This window comes from Prunus mume, linkage group LG5, assembly GCF_029339155.1.
Source record: "Prunus mume cultivar Tortuosa linkage group LG5, ASM2933915v1, whole genome shotgun sequence".
NCBI classification, from domain to species: domain Eukaryota; kingdom Viridiplantae; phylum Streptophyta; class Magnoliopsida; order Rosales; family Rosaceae; genus Prunus; species Prunus mume.
In genome coordinates this window covers 18879138-18901883 of record NC_142702.1, presented here as the reverse complement: position 1 = coordinate 18901883, position 22746 = coordinate 18879138, and the positions used below count along the sequence as shown (strand labels likewise).

At 36.0% G+C, this 22746-nt stretch overlaps 1 protein-coding gene across 1 annotated transcript; it reads right to left on the bottom strand.

Annotated features, from left to right (window-relative positions):
* Positions 1-8805: 8805 nt before the first annotated feature.
* Positions 8806-11014, bottom strand: LOC103331725 (DUF641 family protein (DUF641)). The gene has a single exon (XM_008234371.3). The coding sequence runs from the start codon at positions 10745-10747 to the stop codon at positions 9248-9250; it is 1500 nt and encodes a 499-aa protein (XP_008232593.2). The 5' UTR covers positions 10748-11014; the 3' UTR covers positions 8806-9247.
* Positions 11015-22746: the final 11732 nt, after the last annotated feature.

Sequence of the window (22746 nt, the reverse complement as noted above, 5' to 3'; positions counted from 1 at the left end):
ACACCTTACAAAACCACACCAGACCAGCTGCGTATTTTTAAAAAAAATTCAAGTCCAATGCTAAATTTATAATCCCGTAACTAATATTTCCTCAAGTCCAACTTCAAAGCACTTTTCTTTTCCCGGCCCAATCATCTCTCTTTGCATGAAATTAGATTATTTGTGAATTTTTAAACCCAAAAAATAAAATTTTAGTTGGAATTTGTAAAAAAAATAATTTGAAAAATAAAAATATATATCCTGTCCAAAATGGGAAAAACCGAAAGCCGCATCGAAACTGGTTTAAATCAGACCGACTAGTTTCATAAATTTTTTTCACCAAAATCAGACCGAGTCACACCGGTTGTATATTACCGATTCCAATTTCAGTGTGAAATGGAAACCAGACCAAACCGGACTGCGCTCACCCCTAGAAAACCTTATGAAATTCAGCTTCTTCTTCTTCTTCTTTTTTACATATGTCGTGAAGCTAGCTACAGTGGCCCCTCAGCCTGGGGAAGCACATGCATCGATCCAGCGTCCCAATGTCTCTAAATTTCTTTGCAGTATTCTCTTTCAAGTTTTGATTTGAAGTCTGCTATATTAAGCCAAGATACACTATATCATCTATATTGTTGTACCTTCTACATAAATCTAGGCTTCTGTCCCAAGGGCATAGGGCCATGGGCACGTAAACTGAGTGCTCAAACTCATAGAGCTTAGGCCTTGGGCATGCCAATTGCTAGCTGAAGATGCTATATAGGCTTCACCTACGTAGTCTGATCAATATAACAGCAGCAAAGCTCAGAACATCTTCTCACCAGTCACTACACATATATCACTAGTTTTGATCAAGTACTTTCCAATTTCAACTTCCCAGTGAAATGTTCACATCTTGTATACCTACACATGGTTCCAAAAGATTAAAAGAAAGGCTTCTTAGATTTAGGTTCAAAACGATTAGCTGTCATTGGGTTTATTCCACACATTTTTGGTTTTAGATGTTGATTTTTTGACATTTATTACTTTTTGTGTTGTATCGATTTTACATTTTGATGTAAATAAGGAAAGTACATTGAAAATATAAATTTTTTAATGCATTATTTCCATTTTGAATTCTTTCATTGATAAATCATGTTACCTATAAATTAAGAACATAAATTACAAGACTACCTATAAATTAGGAACATAAATTACAAGACTACCTATAAATTAGGAACATAAATTAGAATACTTCCCATAAGTCAGATACAAAAATAGACAAATAAAATTTTATGTTACTATTAAAAAAAAAAAAAACATAAAATACTATTACACATTACCGACTCTCCCTGTTTACTTTTTCTGAGATGAGGAAATCTGGAGATATGTTCTAAGATGAGGAAAAAGCTGACTTGATGATTGGTACGATTGCTGGGGATGCCTTGGATCTGCATCTTCCTCTTATTCTGCTCCCTGTTTTTCATTATCTACAGATTTCAATTGAAATTATTATCGGGCCCCAATTCTTTTCTTGTGTACTTCAGTAAAGAAAACCATGGATTAATTTTCTTATTCGTTTCGGAGAGGGAGGGTTAATTTGAGGACGTTGCTTCTTATTCTGATCATGCTCCCATGGCTACGCATATAAAAAAAAAACACCCATGGCTACGCATAGAAAAGACGATCATGGCTTCTCAGATTTTTCTTCTGCGCAAGGTACTTTAACGTTCATTAATATAGCGTTAGTTCTTCCCTTCTCATTAATTGATGTACATGTGTTGTTTTATTATTCGTCCGTACGACCACATGGCAAATGCCACGTAGTAAGACGGTACAACCTAATAATTTCTCCAAAGTCATCAATTCGAAATTAAACTCAACTGCTTAATGGGAATTTGAATCTATATCAACTTTTCTATTAAAAGAAAACCTGTTTAGATAATTTATATTTCCTCTCTCTCTCTCTCTCTCTCTCTCTCTCTCTTCTTCTTCTTTTACCATGGTCAAAGGTTAATATTTGGGTTGTCTACTTTTTTATTAGCGATTAAGGTCAATATTACAGTGTTAAGTTTGATAAAAAAAAATTCAAAACTTTTGCACCATGACTGCTCAGGGTAAAAATCCTGGATCCGTCATTGGCAAACACGTATATTACCAATAGGGAACTGATTTTCCCACTCCCCTTTTCTCCACTTATGCTTCTTTTTACTTTTTAATTTTTTTTAATCAATTTTATTCTTTTTCTTTCCTATTCTACCCTTATCCTATAAACTCTCATGAAATCTCTCTTGCCCCGTATCTCTCTTTGAATTACCCAAAGAAACAAATTAATAACCATGAACAACAAGAGCAATCATTCAATGATGCTGATACAAGTGATCACATAGCCGAGGCAGAAGAAGTTGAAAGCCTAAGCAAGCCTAGATAATGAAAATTCCATTAAGTTTAAATCATCGACCTCAAATGTTGAGAATTTCCCCCTTCTCCCCTCATTTTCTTCTTTCATACTAATGTATTCATGAAGGTTATATAATAACCTAGAAAACTAGAAAACATATTATTCAATCTCGTGAACGCCGGCAAGATTAGAACCCAGAAAACCCACAACCTCATGGACTATCAGAAGGCGAGATTGGACGCTGGGTTGATTGCGTTTTCGATCTCATGGATGTATTTGTGGGAGAAGAGGTGGAGTGAAACGATGTCGCATTCAAAGTGCAACATTTTTTTTTGTTTTGTTGTCGGATTTGGGAAATCGACAAAACAACCCACCAGTTATGAAGGAGCGCCTAGGGTTCGGGAAATCGAAGCCACCTTTGGCCCATGGTGCCGGTAGCAGCAAGGGTAGTAATTCCGGGAACTATGGGGGTTGGGACGATGCTTTGAAATCGTCAAACGATTTGAGAAGGAACCGGTGACTTTAGAGGCGGAGGTGGGTGGTGCTAGAAGGAGGAGGCATGTCGGCCAATGTCCACCTATTCAAATATGACGGGCTCACTATCGAAACAGAGAGAGTGGGGAAGAGAGAGAAACATATAATAAAGTAAGGATAGAATAAGAAAGAGAAATAAACAAAAAGAATATAAATTATTAAAAAGCAAAAGGGAGTGTAAATGAAGAAAAAAGAAGTGGGAAAATCAGCTCCCTACCAATATTATATACTTTTTTCTCAATCTACAACATCATTATAAATATTATACTTATAATAGATACCATAGATACACTTACAATCTTTCATAACTTATTCTGATTATTTGACTGTGTAAATGAAATGTTTGGCAAAAACAAAACTGTGTATATTGAGATGAACCCCAAATTAGACGTAGTAAAACACGTGCAAGTCACAGGTTAGATCCAAACGAGTTACGTATGCAAAAGCCCAATGAAGAAGCTTAATAAGGCCCAAACAGTAAGGATTGGGCTGATACCTTTGCTCTTCTTTGCTTTATGACCCGCCATGCGAAATTCTATAATAAGGGTGACATATCTTTGATTTGGAGTCGAAGTCTTGGTGGCCTTGTGTTTGCATTTATTTTTTGTATCATGTAGTTTGCACTTCTTAATTAGAAAGTATGAACTTCTTAAAACATGCATTGTTTACTGTTCAAATTTTCTTTATCTTAAAATCCCACAATCCCGAATGAGAATTGGTGATTTCAAATCAGGAGATTTATATGAAATTATAAGGTTAAATCGTTTATTTAAACTATTACAATCAATACAAGCTAAAATTTGAATAAGAATGAAATGAAGAAAATAAATTAATTTCAAATGACTCATTACAAGGAGTCATTTGGAATTTGAAATTTATTCCACATGTACTATGTCCAGTTTCTGCCGTAGCCCAATAAATAAGTTTTAAAAAATAAAATAAAATAATGTCCAGTTATTTCAAATTCATACAATCTAATGTTTTTTAGCTTTCTTTAACAAATTCAGCTTCGATGTCGAATCCAAATCTTTTCTTTCAGATATCTTTGGCTAGAGAGGAATTATTCTTTTCTCTATTAAAGATAGTTGTTGGTTTTTTTTTTTTTTTTTTTTTGGGAATGAGGAAATTAATCTACTTTGGAAAATCCTCCTAATATTAATTTTATTATACTTGCACAAGTTTTGTTCTATACATTCAAGCATTTGTATGACTAATCTCTTGTGACTTCAGCATGGTTGAAAGGATTGTATTTATTAATATATGAAACTGAAACATTGTTGAGGTGTTTTGGACCATCTCCAACGCTAAGACCCAAATCTTAGATGAATTGGATCAAAGTACTAGAGAAATTCAGTATTCAACGCTATCTCTAACACTATTCTTGAGCTTGCCCATCAAAATCCCTAATTATCTAAATCCCGATTGAATTGTTTCACTTTCTTTATTTTTCCATTTTTTAAATATAATTTTTCACATTCCTCACTAACTAAACAAATCTCAGGAACCAAATACCAACAAGGGATTTTCTTGAGACAAGATTTCCATCATGCACAAGGCTGAAATGCCATTGCATTAAGATTTCAGAGATTCTCTATTGTGATCGTTCAGATTCTCCCCGATTGCATGCTATAATAATTGAATAATTTGATGAATCACTCTTACTCTTGTCAACAACATCATATTTCTTTCTGTTTGAAAAATAGGGTCTAATTGCTATATTTAATGCTTACAAAATTCAGAAATAATTTATACAAATTCTTGCTAAAAAATCATGCATACTTACAAGCATACACAATGCTAACTTAACATGATATGCATTAGAAAAATCTGGAAATAATGGTTGAGGCAAGTGCTAAACACTCTGTCCTTAAGATAATTTACGCCTCATTAGGGTGCTCATGGTTGATTGGCGCTTGTCTCCCTAGATAAAATGACCCCGTCCTTACGATAGTAGCACTCCCAATCATAAGGCCCTAGCGAACCACGATGGTGTTGAACTCTCTCATATGAACTCATTTATGAGACTCTACAAAGATCTCTATACTGCACTATGTAATAAATATATATGTATATGTAAAAGTTATATCTATCTAACACGTGTAGGTCTTGCCTACTTATATATGTTGAGGAGTCATTTCCCAAAATATGTTACTTTATTTGAAAAGTCAAGTGATGCATCTGTTAACTTAGAAGATGCATTACTTCAAACTTGAAGAGGTACATATCTCTTCAATTTTCATTTTCATTTAATTTCAGAAAATTCTGATAAATTTTTTAACACTTTCTCAATCAATGCACGTTTGATTCTTTCACAAAAGAAGAAACCCAAGCTTGGGTCTCTGCTTCTCCAAATTAGGAAGAAAACTTAATAATGAATTAATTGAAGGACAACATGCTTTATATGAGAGAGAGAGAGAGAGAGAGAGAGAGAGAGAGAGAGAGCACGCCCATGCCCATGCCCATCAGATTCACATGGGAGTAAATGAGGTAAGTAGAAGGAGAACAGGCTTTATATGGTTTTCAAGTACAATAATTGCCCCAAACTCATCTGCATCTGCCTTGTTTATTTATTTCTTTAGCTAGGAGCCTAGAGTTTTAAGATTTCTTTGTTGGGGTGGGGTTCTCTGCCACAAGAGTTATGATCCATCAAATAAAAATGTTATTCGAAGAGGACAATTGCAAGAGCACAAATATTTTGTCATGCCGAACCGAAGTTGTCAAAATTAACATAAGAATTATTAATGCCAAAATGAAGGATTTTTTTTTATTTTCTTTATTTTTTAAAAGGTAAATACCACGAGGTGTCCCCATACTCGAAAGGCGGGATTAAACCCGTTCGGAGTTTGGCTTGTCCCTAGCCACAAAGTGTTTCCAACAGATTTTAAATCCCTGTCATTGAGGCACTGGTAGCTCGTCAGCTAAATGAAGGATTTCATTACATAACAAATATGACTTAAATATAAGATTGACCAGAAAATAATGACTTTCGAACATGATCGATCCAAACATGGATCCACTATAAGCTCAAAACTAAAAACACAAGCTCTTGTGCTTTTACTTTTTATTTTTTTACTTTTTTACTTTTTTTATGAGGAAAAAGGAAAATTACACAAACCTAGACCCACGAGGGAACGCAGGCCCGAAAAGGTCAAGGTAAAAGGAATTAACAACAGAAAGAGGGAGACTATCGACCCAAAGCTTGGAAGGGGTCATAGAGTGACTCAAGGAAGCTAAAGCATCAGCAACTGAGTTAGCCTCGCTACAAGCATGCTGGAATTTAATCAAATTACAAAAGGAGGCAAAGTGTGAGACATCTTGGTGAAGTTGCAGAATACTCCAGGGGTAGAGCATTTCTTGTTCACAACATCAATGACCACTTTAGAGTCACCTTTAATTATGATATTACGCCAGCCATATGATGAACTACATGAGCTAGACCATCTCTCAGAGTAAGGCATTCAACCACAGTAATGGAATTGACTCCAATATTTTTAGCTCGGTGTTGTCATTTCTAATGACAAATGGTTGCAACTCCATTTTTGACTAATCCATCGAAGTTGAGCTTGATCCAACCAAAGGGAGGAGGCTTCCATTTGATGTAGGGAACAACCTGTTTGGGTTTCTTGAGCTTGTGATTCGCCTTCCAGTAGTCTAGGTGAATGAGATTGGCAATAGAGAGAACTCGCGCAGGTGCCATATCCTTAAAAATGAGGTTGTTGCGAGCTTCCCATATCTGCCAGCAAATAAGGAGACCTTTGCAAAAATCATTAAGACCATGTTGATTATCAGTAGTGTTTAAAGAAGATAACCAAGCAATGTGAGCAATAATTAATAAGATAATTAGTCCTAGACCCAAGGTCAGGTTTGGACTATCCTCCCTTTTTCCAGGCCTTACCTCATTTTCAACAAATTGAGCCACTCTACCGTGTGGTGCGAGTGTGCTGACGAGGATGTCGAGCCCTTGAGGGGGTGAATTGTAACATTCCGCATCGACCAACGAAGAGGGGGTGATGTGTCTTATATGTATATGCCCGCCTCCATCTAGCACAAGGCCTTTTGGGAGCTCACTGATTTCGGAGTCATGAGAACTCCAAAGTTAAGCGAGTTTGGGCTAGAGCAATCCCAGGATGGGTGACCCACAGGGAAGTTGCTCGTAAGTTTCGAAACAAAACTGTGAAGGCAGAGAGAGGCCCATAGGGGACAATCTCGTCTTCTGTGAGCCGATCCTGAGATGTGACATACAAAATAGAAGATTTGGATTAGTGAAATACAATAGAGTGTGCCCTACAAGGGTGTCCCTCAAATAAGTTTATTTAAGGAATCCCTCAACTAAAGCTTTCTATATTTATATAGTCCTCTTCCATTAAGAGATCCCCAAATAATTTTATTTGAGGGACACCATTTAGGGTCCCCTATGAAATTTTTTTCAACAATCAAAACAATCTATTTTTAATTCTACATTCATAGATCATCCTAGCAAAAAATTAGACAAATTGGAAACCGTTTCAATATCCAATTATGTCCTACAAAATCAATGAACACGGTGCTTCAAGAAAGTACTAAAATTCCAATATTTCAATTGAGTGGTCAAATGATATCAAATTCAAGTTTTTTTTTTTTTTTTGTTTTGTTTTTTTTTTTGGTATTTATAGAGATGATATTTGAATGAATATCTACAAAATAGACAATTTGAATTAGTGAAATACAATACATAATGGGCCCTATTAATGTGTCTCTCAAATAAGATCCCTCAACTGAAATTTCCTATATATATATATATATATACATATATAACGAATTTTAATAAATTTAAAATGTTAAGGAAAAAAAAAAAACCGCTAGCTGACGTTCGCACACCTTTAATAGCAAGGTTTTTTAGGTTTTAGACATAAAAAAAATTTCACTTTTGGAAAAAACCAAAACTTTTTCAAAAAAGACAAAAAAACCACTCAACTTTCAAATCAAAGACATGCAAATGTATTGGATTCCTTAGGAAATCTAAAAATAAATAAGGGCATTTTTGTCTATTTTTGCTTCTTTTAAAATTTTTCTCTCCCCTTTTGCTTTTTCCAAAATGTCCCTTAATAGCAGCCCTTGAATCTGTCGTTAGTTGCCAGTTGCACGAAATGATCCACTAATCACACCCACAGTCTTCCTCCTGTTGGGCAGCACATGTATTGAACCCAAAAATAATAATTTTGACCTGAGTTACAGTTAGGCTACATGCCGCCTGAAGAAGGACTAAAGAGATAAATGTTTCCTAATTTTTTTTGGCCCATGCTGGTGATAGCCTAATACAAAACGGTTTGGATACAAAATAACCATGCAGTCTAATGATATGGGTTTTGGACCAAACTTGAGAAGTTCCCGGCTGGTGCAGCAGCTTTTGTTGACCTAAAAAACAAAAAAGAGAAGTGCTTGAAAAAAGTTGCATCCTGGACCCAAGTGTATTTTATTTTGTTATTTTATCTCTGCAAAATGGTTTCTCAAGAGTCAGTGGACCGGACAATGGAGGCCAAAAAGCCCAAAGCCTAACATTCTCTTTCAGAACAAAAAAATTCAAATGGTTCTAATGGAGGTTCTCTATTTAGGTAGCAACTTTCTCAGGCCTGACCAGAATTTAAATCAATCAAAAGAGACTATCTTTGCAACACCCATTTGGTGGCTGATATACAAACTTGATCGCATAAAAACTCTTACCTGAGAGCCAAACCTATACCGTTTGGGACATGTACCTCCCCAGTTGTATATAAGGGGATGTTTTTCCTACCCAACAGAACAGACAACACAAGGTATAGAGTTTAACATCTATTTACTAGCAAAACCACTAAAAGATAGATCTGTTGGGCTTTGTTACTAGGTGAAGAGGGTGGATCTACAACATTCACTAGACCATGTACAAGAAAAGAAAAAAAGGTCAATTGTTAGTATCCATTAGTAGCTTTTTCAAAGTCCATACAAACAAACTAGGCTTCACAACTTGGCAGTGTATTGTGTCAGACAAAAACCAAAAAATAGAAGAGAAAGGGTTCTATACAGTTCAGTCTACATAGGTCTCAACAGAAAACCATATACAAAGAAAAACCAAAGTCATAAACCATGTAGCATGTATCTGTCAAAAGAGGTTCAGCAACATCTTCTTTGAGTGCATATTACAGAGCTTCCTTCTTGAGCATGGTAACTGATGCATCCTTTAACTTACATATTCCAACGCACATACACTGAATTCCATCTGGCATTGAACAAGAAACCATGCATGTAAGTTCAAAAGATCAACAGCCTCATCTTGATCGCCTCCTGTCTTTGCCTATGTCATTGCCACTAACATGTTAACCAGCAGAATATGACTTGCCACTACTCTGTACATTTCAGGCCACTTAAATAAACCTGGGATTGAATTACTGTCCTTCCAATCTTAAAACCCGGAACCACTGTAAACCCAACTTTCATCCTGGTTGTACCTGGCAACAACAATCTCCTAGTGACATCTTCCATATACACCATTGAAAAATCTATGCCTCTTTCCACTTGGAATATCTCAACCGCTGGATCAAAGGAGTAGGCCAACTTTTGGAGCATCCATATCGAGCTAGCCATGCAAACGAATGAATCATAGAATACACTCAAAGACCTCCATGAACTCAACACAACTTGGTTTCTATCCAAATTACTAAAAATTGAAGATTCCACGGTGGGGTGGATAATCTCTTGATACTTGCTCTCACAAAATCTTGAAAATTCACAGTTTTGATTCCTACTTAACAACTCCATTGGATTGCTTGACGCATGCTCAAGTAATTGCTTCAAAGAAGCCTTATTCTTATCCAACTCCGGACCATGCCCATTACACAACATTTCACTCTCATCTAAACCAAAACCTTTTGAATCAAAACCTTTGAACATTCCCAAACAAACATATGACAAGAAAGCATACCGGTTATGCGCTTTTTTAACATACTCAATATCAGGATGAACTAAATTAGCAGCCAAATCTAAATCCCACCCAGCTTTCTCCATCAAAGTTATCAAAATTTTAGTAAATCTGTGTGTTAATCTACAAGCATCATGTAGAACCGAATCAAAGACTCTAACGGACAACAAAACTTCACAAGGAGAATTCAAAGTAGCAGATAACCTCTTAGATAGTTTCAAATTAGACTTTTGAATCTCACCCAATTTTTTCCTCAGAGCCATAACTTCATTGTCTTTTTGATCAATCTCTGTCTGTAACCTGTTGGACATGGTTCCCAAAGTCCTAAGCTTGCTCTGATTCTCTTGCACCTGAGCTTCCAAGCAAGACCCAATTGGAATATCAGAACCAAAATTAGAACTTGTACAAAAATCTCTATAAAAATGCTTGAATTCTGAGAGCCTCTGAAGGTGAGAGATCAGAGCTCGATCAGCTGCCTTGAGATTTTCTTCAACAAAAGGCACATGGGCAGTCTGTAATTGAAGGTACGAAGCTTCAAACGACGAAACCGTAGCAAAAATCGACGAAAGCAGAGTCTGGGTCATCTGGGTATTGATAGGTCTGATCTGGGTTCTGCTCAAAGACCTTGTAACCGCCGAAAGCTCTGGTTTCTTCACTTGGGTTTCGCTCAAATTAGGCTTCGTCGGTGTAATTTGTAGCTGTGAGTCTTTGTGGTCCGCCGCTGCTCCGTCTGGTTTGATGACGACGACCTTCTGGTCTGTGATGACCTCTTCAGCAGAGTCTAGAAGTGCTAAGCTATCGGAGTCCTCAGCTTCCTCTTCAGCGAAGAACTCGAAAGTTTTGGTCTTGAAAGCGAGAGCGAATTTCTGAAACATTTCAGAGATTTGTGGAGGTCTCGAAGAGCCATCATCCATTTCTGTCATTTTCTTTTCTTTCTCACCTTCAGCCTTGAGTTTGCTTTGAAATGGAATTGAATTGAAAGTTTCAATCTTTCTTTTCCTTTCTCTCCGTACAAAGAAGCGAGAATTCTTGAGCTCTACTCGTTTTCTCGCGGAGGTGCTTTGAATGTCTTGGAAGGAAGGTATTATTTGTGTGTGGGTTTGGCTTGCTGGTGCTGGAAGCCTGCGCTTCTCTTTTTCTTTCTTTGTATTTTTATTTTCATTTTTCTATTCAATTTATCTGTATGTCAATCACATGTTTTATTTTTTATTTTTTATGTCCTCACTAGAACAAATTTCTCTCCTCCCTAGACTCCTAATTATGCTGACTTCTTCCGGATTTGGGTAACGGTAATAAGTATGACGACTAGAATAATATGATGGGTACCTTTGGTCAGTGACAGACCAATTGTTAATTTTGTTTAGATGGAAATGTTGGAGACTATAGGCTCTTTGGTGAGATGCATTATCTTTAGGTGTTTTTTTCGTTTTTATGCAAGCCAAAGATTAAGAGGGGGTATACGAACACAGAATCTCGAATATAAGAATAACTGTTTTTAGTCATTTGAACAACACATCACTTACTTTCTTTAAGTTTTATATATTATGAGATTCTCAAAACTACTGATATATTTACGTTTGATTTTGTAACCATCACTAACAAGGAGGGCTACAGTTGACCCAAAGAGGACGCCGTGTTTATCATTTTTCTATTGGATTTTTGAGAGATTGAAATACAGATATTGAACCCCAAGTATTGAATGGTGCATTTAATTTCTGCGCGGTCAGTTGATACAGTTTGACGTATAGCAGGAATTTATGAATGTGATGTGAGCTATTTGCTGCCTCTTCTTCACTGTCGCCAGTATTAGTACACGAAGTAAATGAAAACTAAACTGAAAGAATATCAAATTCCGAGCAAAGTAAAATAACCGTATGAAAAATCATCTGATTCACAGCATGTGTTGATAAGGTTTGAAAGAGAAGACTGAGTTAATAGATTTGTGGGGTGTGGAGTGAGTTGGAATTTTATTTCTTACCTGTCTTAAATATAAAAGAGAAAAGAAAATGAAACGAAATGCAATCTTGGATCTTCCTTGCTCTGCGACATGAACCAGTGCTTTTTTCCGACTTTTCAACAAGGGGTTTGGAGTTGAATATGAATTAAGCATGACCCCATCAATGATAAAGATTAGGTAGCAGAAATTCTGGCTTCCATGTTTTGGGTCTTTCACTTTACTCTCTCAGCATCTAGGTGAATGCTTTATTATATTAAAAGAAGAAAGAAAGAAAAAAAAGTAGTGTTCTGGCTTTAGTCTTGCTGTCATTGTGATGGTGTCTTGTACAATGTAGAGGATCAAAACTTTCACTGGTGTGATGATGAACAAGAGTGAACTAAACTACAAAAGTGGCTTTGCATGTCTTGCAAGTTTCCCTCTCCTCTGAGTCTCTGTTCGGGAATGCAATCATTATAGCTTTATGGACCCTTAATGTGTCTGCTGTTCTTTAGGCAGACACTTTGTAGTGGGCTTCACCTTCCCAAACTCAGGTACAAAATGGATTATAGCATAGATTTGGAATATATAGATTCATAATTCAGTTGTCAAAATGAAAAAGAAAATCCCCCATAAACCCTAATTCAAGTGAGAAGTTGGATTTGGTCCTACCCAATTAGCCTAACTAATGAATGAGTGGAAGCTCAAGGTTATAGAAGAAGCATAAATATATATATATTTTAGTACAAGCGATAGTCTCAACTAAAAGTGAGAGGGATTTCTCTCTCACACACATTGCTATAATGCTATGAAGGTTCGAATCTAAGACCACTAGATTATACCCGGTTGACATAAATATAAAATTTCCCAATGTGTATGAGATGTGAGTTTGATCAATTTTGTGCAACCTTGCAAATACCATCCAAGAGATCCCTTTAGTGGAGTAGTAGGTCAAAAAGCCTTTGACTTAACCAAAATGGGATCCCTTTTGTTTGGTGAAAACTTGGGCAATGTATTGTAGGGTAGGTAATGGGTTGTTAAACTTTGGTCAAAGTGAGCCCTAATTAAAAACCTCAGAAATAGCAAAGCATTAAAGACTTGCTTTTCCACTACAATGATTAGCATCCTTGATCTTCTTTCTCTGTCGGCCTTGCTTTGAAAACAAAAACAAAAACAAAACAAAAAACAAAAAAAAACAATTGTAGTTCTTATATAATAAGAAAAAGAAAATCAACATATATGCAGAGTGATGGAAATCATTAAGCATCCAAATCCACCACTAGACTTTAGTAATATTACAGAAAATGACAACCATATTCAAACAAAATAAATAGGATTATTTTGTTCTTTTCCTAATTGTCATGTTTTACAGTTGATGGATTCCTTAAATTCTATCTAAAACATGATTAACAAGACAATTAGAAAAGAACTGGCTCCTGCATGACCCATAAAACAGTTAGCTGGTGCTAAAGATTCGACCACTTCTGGTCAAACAGACAAGAACCAAGATTTTTATGTTTTTTATTTTAAATATATAATTTGTGATTACGACAGTCATTGCATTAAGTCAATGTCAGAGGAAAAAAATATTTACTTATCACCCTCTCTAACAAGGTTTTCTAATTATTTTACCAATTTTCTCACATTTAATAATAAAAAATTATCTTAATCCTGTCTAAATCCATGCAGTTAGAAAGTAGTAGAGTGTTTGACATTTTGGTGTTAATACAAAATTTAGCTTAAAGTTTTATTAAACTAAAAGTCGTGATTAATATTAGCAGCACTTAGCATGCGACCGAGATTTTGTTCAACTTGTCTCGACAGATAATGATGCTCTCTCTCTCTCCCTCTCCACTTGTTTGTTTGCATGCGGAGCAGTCTGCCTGTCTCTGTCCGTCCTAATATTATAATGGCCAAATGGTGTGCAAGGACTCTCATCTCATGCTTTTTCATATAATAATAACAATTTGACCATTATAATATTTGGACAATTTTATTAATAATGGCGAAATTGAAGAGAAAAACTCAAAATAGCCGATGGTTATTTTTTTAATAATAATGCTACTCTTACCACATTTGTATATCGCATCTTTATACCATTTTATGTGGGTGAGTGTTTTTAAAAAATTTGAAATCCAGCTCGTTTGGTAAACTATGAGAAAATCACTTATTATTACAAATTACCTTGAGAGAAAGCTATTTATTTTCTGATTATGTGAGAATCAGTTTCGAAGATGTATTGAGTTTAATGAAATTTACGAACTTCTAAAAATACCTCAATGTATTTCACGCAATCTCTTCTCTTCACACATTTTCTCCTTGGCATCCCTTTGCCTCTTCATGCCATATTTTTCACAAAGTTCTCCTTCTCTTAAATCTCTTCTATTCTTCATATTATTTTTACTTGTTGAATCAATTGAAACACACTCTTGAGAAGCCACAAGACTCAAGTAAGAGGCATATTATGTTTATTTTTTCTCAATTTCATTCTTCCTTCTTTCTCTTTAATTTCTAGGACTAACTTCAATAGTTTTTGTTGTTGGTTTTTATTTATTTATTTATTTTTTATGTTCTTGTTTTTGATTCTTTGTTACTTTGACATAATATTTATTTTTAATGGAATATATTGGATTTAACTTGGAACATTAGTTTAGAGCGTTTGGATACAAATATTTAATTTTCAACATAATACTTTATTTATTTTATAATTAAAATAATTTTTAGGGTGTTATGGAAACATATTTAATACAATATATGTATATATATATATATAAGTGAAAGTGAAAGTGTTTTCCCTTCATCAAACACTTTAACAAAAAAATTCATTTCAACATAATGCTATTTTTAGTCATTATTACACAGCTCACAGCACTTTCACAACAAAATTTATCAAACACTTAGAAACTGATTATTGTACCAACAACACTTTTAACAAAAAGTTTACTAAACGCCCAACTGCTTTCTCTCACAATGATTTCTTTCACAACAAATCTGACAAAGATTATTTTCACAACACAGCAATGCCAAACTGATTTGTTAAAATTTTCTAAGAACCAATTAGAAAATCATAAGTGGCTAGTTTTTTGTTTTTCTCTTCAAATAGGTTTTATATGGGTATTTGTATAATATGTCATGTTAGAATAGCCTATTAATGAAAAAGCCCAATAATAATAACCATTTATTATTATTATTATTTTTATTTTTATTTTTATAATTTTAGTGATCTTGCTTTTTCATATTGGAAACAAAAGGAGTACCACTCGAACCTGTTTCATTTGGACATTTTTATAAATAAAAAAATATATATGTATACTGGACTCTCTCGTTTAGTTGTTTTTGTTGGGCCTCTGTTGTATTTCGCGTGTGTGGGTATTTTTTTGGGCCCTTTCTGAGCCCAGAGAAGTGTGTATTCTGAAATTAGATTGTGTATCTAGCAGCTATAACCCCTCATCACAGTCTCTCCGTGCAACCGACCCTAGCTTGCTAGACTTTTTCTATTGTAATCTTTCTCTATCTAATGAATTCTTGATTGGCAAAAAGGAAAACACACAGTTATTTTTTTGGCACAAAGCCACTTAAGAAAGTGGACTTTGGGCATGGAGTAGTGCAAATTCTTATAAGATTATAAGATGGGATAAATCCCACAAAAATGGTGGAAATTTTGAACAAACTGGACTTGGATCCAATACAAACATTGGAGAGGTTGGATCCATACTATTACTGTTCTCAATCTGTCCATATTGTGGTCGAAAGGGTTCAGTATGGGTACTTCTATGGCCCAACTTGTGCCTTGCCCACAATTTGGGCTCAAACAAAACTTTTATTTAAAAAAATTATTGAGAGATTGCGTCAAAGGTAACCCAAAAAAAAAAAAAAGATTGCGTTTGATTTAGAAAATGAACGGTTCCGATTATAGTATATATGGTGAAGATTCGTTAATCATAACATGATGGATAAGAAGATATATGCCAAATATCCTTTTTATGGAGAATCACGTCTCCATATAAAGTGATTATATAGAGAAGCACAAAAATCATTCTAAAATGAACCCTAAGTTTGTCCATTTAGGACTCTCAAATTTCAAGAATTTGTACACGCAAAAATCATAGAGGTATTTGCTTCTTAACCCATAAGCAACTTACCTGCTTTCCTTCTTTCTTTCTTTTTTTTTCGTCAAACCGCAGGAATAACATACCTGCTTTTTTTTTCTCTTTCTTGTTTTTTTGGTCAAACCGCAGGAATAACATGCCTGTTTTCTTTTTTCTGATGCGAACATACCTGTTTTTTTATTACAAGGCATTTTTGTACGCTTTTACTTGTAGCCCTAATTTTATAGTAGTATATATAAAGGGGACAGCCATCATGGAGTTGGAGGCTTGTGATCTTCTGGTCTTTGAGTCATCTTTCCAAAATCACCTCCCCGCACGTAGATTTCACAACTCAGGTATTCTCGTCTTCTTGGTTCTTGATTCTTTATTTTCATTTGTGAAATTATGTCGATAACACCTCCAATTTAATCATGGCATAATTTAGACAAACCAAGGAAAGAAAAAAGTAGAACAACTTATCATGTAATTTGTACCTATTTAGTTAACGGAATTGAAGGATGAGAGAGTTTAGTCAATCCCTCTTGTTCCTGTTTATCCCCTTTCGTTTTCGGAAGTTGTTTCTATTGAGGTGGAGGATAACTTCGGTGTCACGGGTGACATGCACTCTTGTGCCTATCTAGTTTACAATCACCTTAGCTACAATCCCTCTTATACTTGAACTTGAACGAATTTCACAACATCTAGCTACGCACACTAGGTTTTGTGATCAAGGTATTGGATTTTTCGAGTTTGGTCATTTTAATTGAGTGATTTGGTTTATTCTTTTTTCTTGATGTAGGTTGACAGTTGTGCAGTTCATTGACCGATTGATACCATGAAGCCACAATCTAAAGGACGACTAAGTTCTAATAATATTGATCAATCCTTTAGGCAGCATGCTTCTGGTTCCTGTTACGACTTCACCAAGATCTCAGAGGCACTACCTTCAGTCCAAAACTCCCTAAATCATGAGGCAGTTGATCATTGCAGAGGCTCCATTGTTATGCAGGACGAGAGTGCCTCATGTGTTTATGACTTTGGCGAGATGTCCGAGGCACTGTCGATCTGCCAGGATGAGGACAGAGAATCCCTTGCATTCCGTCAAACGCTCATCATAAAGCTCGGAAGGCAAGCCTTCTTAACAACAAAGGAAAAGAGAGAGCCTCTCAAGGTAAAGAAGCCCCCGGCAAAGCTTTTCAATTTTAAGAGAACGCAACCAATGAGTTTGATGTCCATGAGAAAGTGCAGCTAATCAAGCTAGTTCTGTGCAGACTTTTGCAGTTCTGTGTAGACTTTTGCCTACAAAATATTGATGTAGCAAGCATTTACGTTCATAAGTGTTTTTTCTAGAAGTGCTTATATTTTTTTTTTTTTTCCGAAGAAGTGCTTATATTAGAAGAATGTCAACAAAATTATTGAAAATCCAAGTGCTTTGTGGAACCTGCCAAATGTTATGAAAATCGCTTTTAGTTGTACGAATTTACGTTAGTTTATCTAGAAGCAATCCCAAATAAGCTCTAAACAGTTTGACACGTCTTAAAATGTAACGTTTCAAACTCAAATTGACAATCTGATAACGTAACACATGCCAAACTCTCCAATTATCTCTGTCAGCTGTCACAGTCCTAGCTATTAATTAGATTATACTTCAAATTTGCAATGGGACGACATAAATTTGATAAGGGCACATGCATTTGTGGTACATATTTTGCCACATGAGAGAGACAATTTGAGTGCAATATGAGTAGGCTGCAGGCATGAAGTAATTATTGGTCTTGAACAAGAAACTAGGATTGGTTTGAGATCTTGTGGACTGCCGGAGATTGGGGGGTTAAAATTGTCTGGTATCCCCAAAACATTTATGAACCTAAACACAGCATTCAGGTTGATGTTTACTTTTGCATGAGATAACAACATTTGAATATCTTTCCTGGGCAATATCTTTTTGTCTTTATTTGTCTCCGTGATGACACTTGAAAAAATTAGATATATCCTGAGGCACCTGCTGTATGCAATTGGGATTTGGTTTTGGCTCTGCAACTTGGGACTTTTGTATTGTCTGTTGTTGCTTGTGCTGCAGCTGCAGCTGTTGTGTGTTTTTGATGTCCAATTGTCCTTCTATTTGTTTTGCTTCTAGGACGATCTAAATCTTGCAAATGCAATTATGCAATGATTTGTTTGTATTTTTCCTCTCTCGCTTGATTTGTCCAAGTCCAAGTGAGGGGGCTAAGTATTGGTCGTAACTGGTCCCAGGCAGGGTGTCTAAAATTACAACTCACCTTTGGGGTGAATGTTAAATGGTCCTCAATTGGGTTCAGGTAAAATTTTCTTTTTCTTCCTTGGGTGGATGGTTTAGGTTTTGGGTGATGTAAATTACAAAATTTGCATAAAAAGCATTTGTAAACAGTAGTGGTGAATCCATGAATTTTTCTTACTGGGGGCAAGATGAAAACCAAATCGCAATAAGAAAGTAAGCCCAAGTATATTTCGGTACTCCATTGTAAGTCAAAAGATATATAGGTATATAATCGAGAAATTACAGATCTAACGTATGCCGAATTAATTTACTAAACATCTCACACACTATTCAAAATATCGATCAAGTAACAAAGAATGCGAGTACTAAATACATATGTGCAATCATCATGGCTCTGGTTGTATTCCTTGTCACTTTTCCCCTCTCAGCTCAGCCTCTTAGAGGACTTTTATCAAATGGTTCGCCCCCTGTAGCATACTCTGCTCAAGAGCTCCGCATGTAGCAAGAACGGCGAATAGAGGCAGCAACTGTCGCTACCCTGCCAGTGGAATCCACCACTATTTGCAAGGGGATTGTAGTCTAAGTGGTTAAAAGCATTTTCTCCCATAAACTTTGTTTGTATTAAAAAAGTTAAGATTTTAAGCTTAGGCTCTTCAAGAGAGGAGATAACACTTGAAATGTAAAGCTCAAAGCCACTGCCCATTCTCTCTTATCTTATTGGACATTGCTGCAATACCGACATATCATCTCAGTTCATTATAATCTTGTTTGTACATGACAGACAAGGAATGGAATTTGCGACAGATATTTTGCTTGGTCGGTTTGCCATGAACAGCTGGAATGTATATGATGATTTTACTTAACTAGAATCATACATAAACCAAATTGTATTAAATACTCGCATATATATATATAAATTCTAAAAGTCAATATATGTATTTTTTTTTTAATACCAAGCGATACTGGTGGATGGGAAAATCGAACCTAAGACCTTTGGTATAAGGACAAATTCTCTTAAAGACTTGAGCTATAAGTCCTTTCCGTCAATATATGAATTCATCTACACACATTATTTGTATGTGTTGAAAACAGTCCCATCATCCAACATTAGGAAGAGACTAATAACTAGTCGCAATGGTTATACTTAGACTTACTAAAGTCATATAAACCAACCATATTAAATACTAGCATAGAAATTCTTAAAAGCAATGTAGGAATTGATCAACATATTTCATAAGCTACTCATAAGGAGGGATGAACCCAACATCAAGTACCTACTTGAATCAATTAGATAGAGAAAATCCGGCCCCTAATCAATTAGACTAATGGGTATGCATACAACACTTACTTGGCAAAGGACAATGCTTTTTTTCTTCCTCGGAAGTAGGCTACTTTCTACAAATCACATCTTAACACTTACGCAAAAATAATTTATAAAAAACACAACAACAAAATCTCAACACACATATCAACCAATGATTTGTAAGAAAGTAGAAGTTTCTTCGTATAACTAGCCTTTCATATATGGTAGGTGATCATAAGGGGTATCTTTAACCTTTCACTACCTCTGAAATACCCTTTTGGCCCTTTTCTGTCCTAAACACAAGGCCCTTTTCGAATTAGACTCTGTGTAGTCACCAATCCAAGTAATCACAGTTTGACCACTCCTGGGATGATATCCCAAATTTCAAATCAAAATCAATAAAGCTTGATCCCAAAATCCTTTTTCTTCTTTCTTGTCGAAGCCAAAATCTTTCATTTAAATATTAAAAGATGGCACAATTAAACAGTTATATCAAAATACATATCATATTAGAGCATTTCCAGCAAGGGGCCTTGGGGGAGGGCTGGGGGAAAATGCTGTTTCCAGCAACACAGATCTGCCAGGGCAAGGTGTGGGCCCCAGCAAAAAAAATTTGCCTGGGCTAGCCCTTGGGGAGGTCCAGCCCGAGTAACAAAACTCGTTTTGGGCTGACTTCAGCTTGTGTGAGTCTTGGCTCCACATTAGTCATTGTCCCGTAGCAGATGAGATGAAATTCTGTCATATGTGGAAAACAATTCATCAGGATTTTTGTGAAAGGGTAATTGGTTCAACCCGTACAGATCAGGCACTATCTAGTAGGTGGAAAATTCTTAACAAAGAGTTGGCGAAATGGAGGGATGCCTTGGCAAAGGCGATGGACAACCATAGAAGCGGGGAAAACCTTACCAGTGAGGTAAATTATTTGTAATTTTTGTTTTATTAATTTCTATGTCTTATTTAAGTTTATTTAAATATTTCTTGCAATTTATATATTTTGTTAATATTTCTTGTATTTCCAATATTAATATGAATGTTTGTTGCAATATTTTAATTTTGTTTTTCATTTCTATTAAATTGTTAAAGTTTCTTGTACTTCCATTATTATTTTTTTATACTTGTTGCATTGCCAATAATTTTTAAAGTTCTTGCATTTTCATTTTTTTTATAGACTATACAAGCACAAATGTTTTTTGGTGCTACTGGGCAAGGAAAAAAAAGTTTCAACCATACCCATTGTTGGGAGGTAGTGAAGAATTGTAAGAAATTCCAAATTATTCCAATGAGTCCGACAGTAGTCTTGAACGAGATGCCACTCCATGAGACACCGGCAACTGCTTCGCCTATGGATTCCCCGATGAGTCAAGACTCACCTATCGAAAAGGAACCGAGGCCTATTGGGAGGAAGGCGGCGAAGGCGAAGAGAGGGAGTAATTCTACCAAGTCATCATCTAAATTTTTGGAGGAACTTTCAAAGATGCAAGCCATGAGAATTGAAATAGACATGAAACAACAAGAGCACGATAGGGCAATTGATGTAGAAAATGCAAAAGAAAGGGAGTATGTACGCCAACAAAGGGAGTATGCACTCCAAGAAAGGTAGTATGCACGCCAAGAAAAGATTGAAAATAAGGATCGGGAAACAATGGCCATGGATACAACCCATATGTCCCCTGAAACGAAACAATATTGGAAGCTAGAACGAAGGGATGTTATGAGACAAAGACTTTTTCGTGACGATGGACCTAGCAACACGGATTAGTTAAATGATCAAAACAATTAAGTTAGTTTGCTTGCCTTTCATTTCATTGTACCATTAAGTTAGTTTGCTTGCCTTTCATTTCATTGTATTTTAAAAAAAAAAAAAAATTGGTGGTAATTCATGTATTTTATGTTATGAGTTGTATTGATTTTCTTGTACTGAATGAAGAAAATATTCAACAAAATTCCTTTTTATTCAAAACATTCCATACATAAAAAGCAAACCACAACCAAAGCATAAAAAATAAACAAACCACAACAAAGGCATAAAAAAACAACAAAGCATAACTAAAAATACAACATAAACATAATGCACTAAAAAAACATCTTCACTTGACTTCATTGACCTTCATTGCCTTTCACCGCCCACAAATGTTCCATCAAGTCAACTTGACGGTGTTCGTGAATATACGACGATTGCATCTCCGTGTAGCGCTCAATCATACGATGCATGAAAGTACCGTCTCTAACCAACGGATCATGCTGCACTGGTTCTCCATTTGGCCCTATAGGTTTTTCATAAATTCGTGTTAAGGTCATGTTCATGGGATCTGGCTCATACACTTCATCAACATCGTAATCATACTCATCTTCCACAATCATGTTGTGGAGGATGATACAAGTCATCATTATACTTCTGAGCACCTCCTGGTCAAATAGACGCGCCGCGCCCCTGATAATAGCCCACCGAGCTTGAAGGATACCAAAGCACCTCTCCACATCTTTTGTACCCCTCTTGATAGGCAGCAAAAAAATTTTCCTTCTGGGATCGGGGATGTGGAATTGATTTCACAAATGTTGTCCATCTCGGGTAGATACCATCAGCTAGATAATACTCGTTACTGATACACGGTATTATTGACTTGATATGTGATATTTGGGCATTCACCTCTCAAAATATCATTGAACACCGGGGATTGACCCAGGACGTTCAAATCATTTTGAGTCGGCAACTCCAAAGAAGGCGTGCCAAACCGGTATCAAAGCCGCAAGCGCCGAGGATGATGCTTTTACGCCCTTCCGATTACCATAATCCCTTGCCAGCGGATGGAAAATTTTTCCATTGCGGTGCATCGATCAATGCTACCAATCATTCCGGAAATCCACGAGACTCGACTTTTTGTAGAAGCCGTTGCGAGTCCGGCGTAGGTCTGCGAGTAGTCCATGGTGTCTGATTTTCATCGCATCACAAAATCGCACCAAGCTCTCCAAAATAGTGGACTTCCCCATTCGGGCAATCTCATCCGCTGATCGTGAGATGACCCATACGCCAACATTCGTATCACAATTGTGAACTTTTGCTCGGAAGCACCCCAAATCTCGCACAATTTTTCTTTTGAACAAAGTAGTCATCATAATTGCAAATATCATGCATGACTTTATTGAACAAATGATGTTCCATTCTATATCTTGCTCGAAAATAAACATCAGAGTACAGAGATTGTAGGATAAAATAATCTTCCAGAAGATTCTTACCCCGAGAATGTCTATGTCTATCCACATTCGATGCCCGGCCTTCTCGTGAACCACGACGGCTCTGGTTTTCTTCCTCCATCAAAGCGGCCACACCAAGTTGCTCATCT